A 7,252-nucleotide genomic window follows, 5' to 3' on the forward strand; every position below is an offset into this window, starting at 1 on the left:
TTGTTTCATTGTGTTGTTGTTGTTGTTGTTGTTGTTGTGGTTTCATTGTGTTGTTGTTGTTGTTGTTGTGCAGGCAGTCGCAGCAGATTTCAGCATCATGGACATCGTGTTGGACCTCCGCAGACAGAGACCTTCAGCTGTGCAGACGAAGGTCAGAACCAGAGTTCTGTTCGTTTATATCCTGACTGTTCTACTTTGTCCGTCAGTATGAACAGCTTTAAGTTGTGATTTAGAGTTTTATTCAACAATATTCTTGTTTGGACTCTGACTTGGTCAATCATAGTTTTCTCTTTATTTCTGTAACTCCTGGTTTAAACGTTGGTTCCATGAACGTTGCAGGAACAGTACCAGTTCATCTTCACCGCCGCCATCTCCATGTTGGAACGTTTCCTGCAGGTGTCGCCTTCCCGGCTCTACTCCAACGTGTCTCAGGTACGACTCTAACCCTCCATCACGTCTGTAGTGAAGCTTCCCACCAGCCAGAGACGAGACTTCCATCCTCGAAGAGAAACTTTAAACCTCCAGGTGAAGCTAACAACTTGTCCGAGGTCAACCTGTCTGAGGAAAATGTTTGAGGGAAAACTTTTCAACTCGGGGTGAAACTACAAACTTATCCAAGGTCAAACTCCGACTTGAGCTAAAAGTTCTAACTCTTAACCTGTCCGAGGTCCAACTTGCAACCCCTGAATTAAAACTTCCAACCTCGAGGTAGAACTACCAACTTGTGCAAGATCAAACTCCCATCTTTCTGAGGTAAGATGTCCCACCTGTCGAGGTAAAACGTTACATTTTGAGGAAAACTTTCGACCTCAACATAAACTATAAGCTCATCTGAGGTGAAACTTCCAACCTGTCCAGGATCAAAGTCAGATCTTTCCAAGGTGAACCTTTTAATGTCCAAGTAAAACTACCAACTTGTCAGAGATCAAACTTCCAACGTGTCCAGGGTTTAACTTGAAAGTAAAACTACCAACTTGTAAAACGTCCAACCTCAAGGAAACTGACTGCCAGCGTTGCAATTCGTGGACGATAACTCCACCTATCTCCATCCAAGTTAAAGCTTCCGCCCTGGAGGTCAAACCTGTCCGAGGTCAAACGCTCCAGCTCTCTGCAGAGACGCTGAGGAACTCCGCATCGTCCACCCAGCTACAGTTTCTGTTCTGCTTTATGGTGAAGTGAGTGTGATGGAGGAAGTAATCGGAGCAGCTGCACAAGGAGGAAGTAGCGCCAACTTCCTGTATGTAAATCATCTGCTGCAGACGGTTTAGCAGCAGCTTGTTCACAGACACATTTACACGGACGTTTGACAAACCCGACGAATCGGAGGCGATGGAGGAGCACCGCTGACGGGGAGGTCGGCTTCGAGTCCCCTTCAGACCAGGACAGGTAATTCTGATCCAGCTCACCTTAGAACAAGCAGATGTTCCAACAAGCTCTGAGCTGATTGGACTCTTATCTCCTTCCACTCATCGAGTCGTTTACAGAAAGACTCTGAGAGCAGTTTTCATGTCACCGGAGCTCAAAGCGACGACTCGATTACTCAAAGAAAGAAAAAAGGGAAACGGACCTTTAGAAACACTTTTCTGTTCCTCGTTGCTTGAAGCTCAGATTCTTGACGTCCTGGTCCAGGTGTGTCGTCGCGGCCTCACGCCCGTCCGGTGTCGATGAATCCTGTAAATCAGTTTTCTGTCCATCGATCGATATCTGAATCCGTTTGTTCCTCTTTAGAAGACTGAACTGAGTTTTCTGTTTCTGCAGCACAAGAGAACAGAGAAGAAAAACTCTACAGCTGCTTCTTCCACAAACAGGTACATCACACACCTGTCCGTCCGTCCGTCCGTCTCATTTACTGTCTGTTTTATTTACTGTCTGTCTGTCTGATTCGTTGACTGTCTGTCCGTCCGTGCAGGAGACAGATGGATGTTTCACCCTGATGTGTTAAATTAACACTTTCTCACCTCCTCCTTCCCTCCATCCCATATGTTCCCGCGTTACCGTGGAAACTGAGCTGAGCGAGGAGGGGAGGAGGAGTAAATATAGGAAGGAAACAGGTGAGGAAGGAGGTGTAGGAGGTGAGGAAACGAGAAGAAGAAATAGAAGAAATAGAAGAAGCAGCAGAGGGGAAGCGAAAGAGGAAAAGGAAGGACGGGAGGAGGATGTTTAGGAGAGGAGGCAAGGAAGGAAGGATGAGAAGGAATTAGAAAAGGAGAGAAGAGCGAGGAAACAAGGAGAGGACGCTGATGAAAACAGAAGACTTTTCTTTTATTCAGGTGTATAGTGGTTCAAATACAAGAAGGAGAAGCAGCCAATCAGAGCTCAGCGTGTGCGTGTGAAGCAGCATCACACCTCCGACTAACAAACTAGCTTTAGCATCTTATCACCACACCATCTGCTGGGTGCTATCAGACATGAAGCCTCCCCGCTGGCCTCTGGCCTCGGTCTAAACCTTGACTTTCCCACAGAGGAGCACATGTAGACGGAGACGCTCACATCTGTGTGGCTCCTCATCACACATCAGGCTGATGAAGGGTCGCTTCAGAACACACCTGGATAACACCTGTACCTGTGAGCAGCCTCAGCTAGCCGCTAACACTCACTCTGCCCATGAACAGGCTGTCGAAGCAGGTTGACATGAACGATACGTACGCTGTGGTCAACAAGCCCAAACAGCCCCACCCACCGCCATCAGGCCCCGCCTACTCCGTGGTGGCCAAACCCCGATCCAGCATCGGAAGCAGGTAATAATCAGACTTTATTTATACACAGGAAATGCATCACAAAGCGCTTCACAGCCCACCGTCATGGTATACATGAAGGACAGAAACACAGCGACGGAGGAACTGAAAACATCTCAATAGCACGTGAAGAGGAAACGCCAGATGAGCTCACAGGAAATGAAATAAATAAATAAATGTAGGTAGACAGAGGACTGAAGAGCAAACAGATTCAAAACTACTCAAAACAGGATAAGACAATAATAAAAACAAAGTAATGAAAGTTACATTGGATGGACTAAAATAGACAAATCAATACATAAAACTAATCCTGAGAAGACTGATATATAAATAAAATCCATCAAATCAATCAAAGGCATGAAATAATATTCAATACTGTTATTCAACGCTATTATTTGTGACTGAATATTCAAAACTTTCCAGTCAGACGTTTCCCTCAGAACGTTGTGAAAACACAAACGCGACTGCAGGTGATGTTCACGCTGCTGCAGTCCTGCAATAAGCAGCTCTAGATGACGTGTGAACACTCATGTTGGCTGACAGAAGCACTTCGTATGACCGGGACAATAAATACTAATCATTGGTGCAGCCTGCTAACAGCAGCTAGCAGCCTGTCAAAACCTGAGTACTAGCTAGCTACATGCTCTTCACTGCAGAAAATGAATAACATTTAATCTAAATAAATTATCTTTGACCCTATGTATAGTTAGCTTAGCTTGCTATGATTACAATAGCTAGCCTAACACTGACACTGTGTCGAGGAGTTTATTTCTAAACACAGTCCACACACGTAAACAGATAAAGGTGAACCTGGACGTGATCCGGCTCAGTCCTGAAGGCGCTATCGATGCTAACAAAGCTAACTACAGCATTTTACATGGCAGACATTCAAACCAAACATGGTGTCTGACCTGGAACTGCATTTAAATTAAAATGAACCGTGATAGTTGTGTAACATGCAGGAATCACACGTAATGCTCACATGCTAACAAGCTAACACACTGGGTGATGATGTTTCCAGGACAACGCCCTCCTCCCATCACTATGACAACGAACAGGCCGGAGCATCAGCGGCTCCCATCTACAGCACCGTCAAACCGCGAGCGAAGCCTCCCAGCTTCCCGAGGTCGACCACGCCCGTTTACGACATCGCAACGCCGAGCGGTCACGGGCCCAGCGAGGTGCTCGACTACCAGCTGGTTTCAGGTGAGAAGAGGACTGTGGAGGACGGTTGGCTGTTTGGGAAGTGAAACATAAACGGACTCTCTTGTCTTCCAGCTGAACGTCTTTCACCATCTGACAACGATTATGAGGATTTCTCCTCTTCAGTCTCAAACGTGACCAGCTTCTGCTCACCAGGAGGCATCGGTCAGTACACCTGAACCTGAACAGCACACGGATGTTTAGCTGAGCTACTATCCAGCTTTTTCATGTTTCAGTAAACTGCTAAGTTTTTGATGATTTGGTGCATTATCATATCGATTTTTGATGATTTGGTTTGTTTTCATTCATTTTTGGTGTCTTAATATTCAGATTTTAGAAGTTTTGGTGCATTCATCTCCACATTTTTGATGTTTTGATGTGTTTTCATTCAGGTTTTTTGATTTTTGGTGTGCTTATGTCCTATTTTTTGGTACTTTGGTGCATGAAAGTCATTTTTTTTTATGCTTCTGTACCCCAACATCAGTGTTTTTGACACTTTGCTGTCTTAATATCCAGTTTATGGATATTTGGGTGCGCTAATATCCAGGTTTTAGACATTTTAGTGGATTTTTATTCAGATTTTTTGATGTTATGGTGCGCTGATAATCACGTTTTTTGATATTTCGGTGCGTTATTGTGCAGATTTTTGACGTTTTGGTGGAATCATGTCCTGGGTTTTGACGTTCTGGTGCGTTAATATTCAGGTTTTTGCTGCACACAGCTGCTGCAACTTCTCAGAGCGACACCTTCCAAACCCGAATCCGTCACCACATTAATCACTGAGCAGTCACGTGCTTGTGGTTATTGCAGCTTAGTTTCTGCATTAAGCTGCACGGCTTTCATCAGCGTTTGTAAGTTCAGACTCCTCTTTGCTTTCCTGCAGCTGAAGGCCAACGTGTGCTATTAAAGATTCATCACCTCCATACGCTGTTCATCGTTTCAGCTATTAATACTCCACAGGATGAGTTTAAATAGGACTCGGTGTGTATTAATATCTGCCCACTACTACGCTGTGGTGTGTTACTCATGCGTCCGGCGTATGAATGCTAAACACTGTGTAGGTGGGACGGGGGCGGCGATGCTGTGAAAATAATGTGCGAGCTGGAGGGTTCACTAAACGCTGGCCTGGATCTTCTGCTGCTTTTCAGGCTTTAACTGTCGTGTCCAGAAGCCCAGAGGACCCAGAGACCCTCCGGCCGAGTGGAGCCGACTGGAGAGATGAGCTGGTTTCACTGGTTTCCAGTGGAGCGTCAGGCTGGACTGAGTCGGACCAAACCGATGCCTTCAGAGGAAGAGATTGTTTTGAGTTGTTGATTTATCACCACATGTTAACGGATGGCAGGTCTCTGCGCTAAACGTGTTCGATACTGTTTGTATGAAACTGAACATAACTGGAAATTATATTTAACCTCCCAAACCTCTGTTTCCTCTGGATGATGATTCTTCCTTGTGTGTCATCTAGAAATACAAACACTCGTGTTTATATGATTCCTTCATGTTGTAACACACATGAAACCAGATGTTCAAAATAAATGACCGATCTGCTCCACCGTCACTGTGGACACGTGGATGTGTGACGCTGATAGATGAACTGATGCTAACACGCCATTCGCTCAGTATTCATCAGATTTCTGGCACCGCTTTAGGAGACAGTTTATGTATTAAATTATGAAAGAAAATGAGTTTAAAAGCTGAGGAGGGACTTTCCTCTCGAGACAATGAATAAAAATCACCTGGCTGTAGAGCAAAACTACAAACGTCTCTTTAACCGACCCACAAAACAAGACAAATGAAACGGTTTAATTAATAAATAAATAATAATAAATACAAACAAAGCAGGTTTTTGGTGACGTGTATGTGTGTAGAAGTAATCTGGAACTGAAGCTGTCACATGAATGCAGTGAAGTAAAAAGTTGTGCCATAAAATGCTATAAAAATGTAAATACTCAAAGTGCCTTAAAGTTGTACTCGAGTAAACGCAGTACTCGAGTAAATGCATTCAAATACTTGTGAGCAAGTAAATTCATGGTCTAACAAGCACTTAGTCTCATCACATGGTCTGTTTCTGCAGCTTTCGGTCATGTTTCATGGTCTTCCTCAGCAGATGAAGATCCTTAGAGTGTTTTGAAGAAGGCGGTGGAACCTACATTTCCCAGAATGCACCTGGACGACGGCATTATTGAATCAGAGCCTCCCTACAGACATGTCTTTTGAAGGCAACACCACCGGTCTGAAAACTGAATTTTTAATTTAAAAATGGACCAACCCGCCCTGATGACATCTTCAGGGGCAACAGAAGACATCACACGTCCTCCTCATGGTGAGCAAACTCACCTCATTTGTGTGAAATGTTTAAACGTTGGTTTTACTGAACCTGGCTTCTGCAGGATGAGTCGTGCAGTTCCACCGCTGACCACCAGGAGGCAGCAGAGTGACACCAAACAGCAGCAGCACAGAGCAAGAGTCTGTCAGCATGAAGCCATGAAGAGAAGAAGAAGAAGAAGATGGTTCCACTTATAGTTTGGCACAACCAGGCTGTGGTCAGAGTGTGTGTGTGTGTGTGTGTGTGTGTGTGTGTGTAGGTGTGTGTGTGTGTGTGGGTGTGGGTGTGGCTACCTTTGTGAGGACCAGAGTCAGTAGAGGGACGTTGTGTTCGGTCCTCACTTTGGGTCGAACCATCGGAGGTTTGTTAACTAGTCAGGGTCCTCACAAGTATAGAGTGTGTGAGTGTGTATTTATTACTCGTGTTGTGCGACATAAACCTGTGTGAAGGGGCTTTACCATCTTCTGGGGACACAAACGAATCTGCATCAAACAAATCATCAAACTTTAGAGTGAAGTTTGGTTTAAGGTTAGATTAAGTCCAATAGGTGAATGTAAGTCACGTTGTGTGTGTGTGTGTGTGTGTGTGTGTGTGTGTGTGTGTGTGTGTGTGGCAGTGATGTCATCAGATCTCAGTCAGGTTACGAAAACCAGCAGACGTGCTTCAACACACAAACCTGTGCAACATGCTGGAAGTGTGTTAATCCTGAGCAACCGCAGGACCTTCCACCACTCCCATCATGCTTTGCTGTAATCACAGGGCTGTCCTGACACACACACACACACACACACACACACACACACACACACACACACACACTTGTCCATCACTCGCTCTGATTCTCTAAAACCACTAAGTGCAACTCTCTTGCTGCCAGCTGTGTGTTTGAGTGTGTGTGCTGCTGCTCTGCCACAAAACACACTCCACTTACTGCCACCAGTTATCCACACACACGCTAACACACACACACACACACACACACACACAGGTC

General features: G+C 45.1%; 1 protein-coding gene across 1 annotated transcript in view; it reads left to right on the forward strand.

Annotated features, from left to right (window-relative positions):
• The window catches only part of ptpn18 (protein tyrosine phosphatase non-receptor type 18), a 13,274-nt gene extending 7,781 nt beyond the window's left edge, over positions 1 to 5,493 (forward strand). The window contains 7 exon segments of the mRNA XM_008288858.1: positions 74 to 151; positions 340 to 432; positions 1,759 to 1,808; positions 2,613 to 2,738; positions 3,757 to 3,941; positions 4,014 to 4,103; positions 5,087 to 5,493. Coding sequence (XP_008287080.1) covers positions 74 to 151; positions 340 to 432; positions 1,759 to 1,808; positions 2,613 to 2,738; positions 3,757 to 3,941; positions 4,014 to 4,103; positions 5,087 to 5,160 — 696 coding nt within the window. The 3' untranslated portion in view covers positions 5,161 to 5,493.
• Positions 5,494 to 7,252: the final 1,759 nt, after the last annotated feature.

The sequence above is a fragment of the Stegastes partitus genome, unplaced genomic scaffold, assembly GCF_000690725.1.
Source record: "Stegastes partitus isolate 25-593 unplaced genomic scaffold, Stegastes_partitus-1.0.2 Scaffold577, whole genome shotgun sequence".
Classification (NCBI taxonomy): domain Eukaryota; kingdom Metazoa; phylum Chordata; class Actinopteri; family Pomacentridae; genus Stegastes; species Stegastes partitus.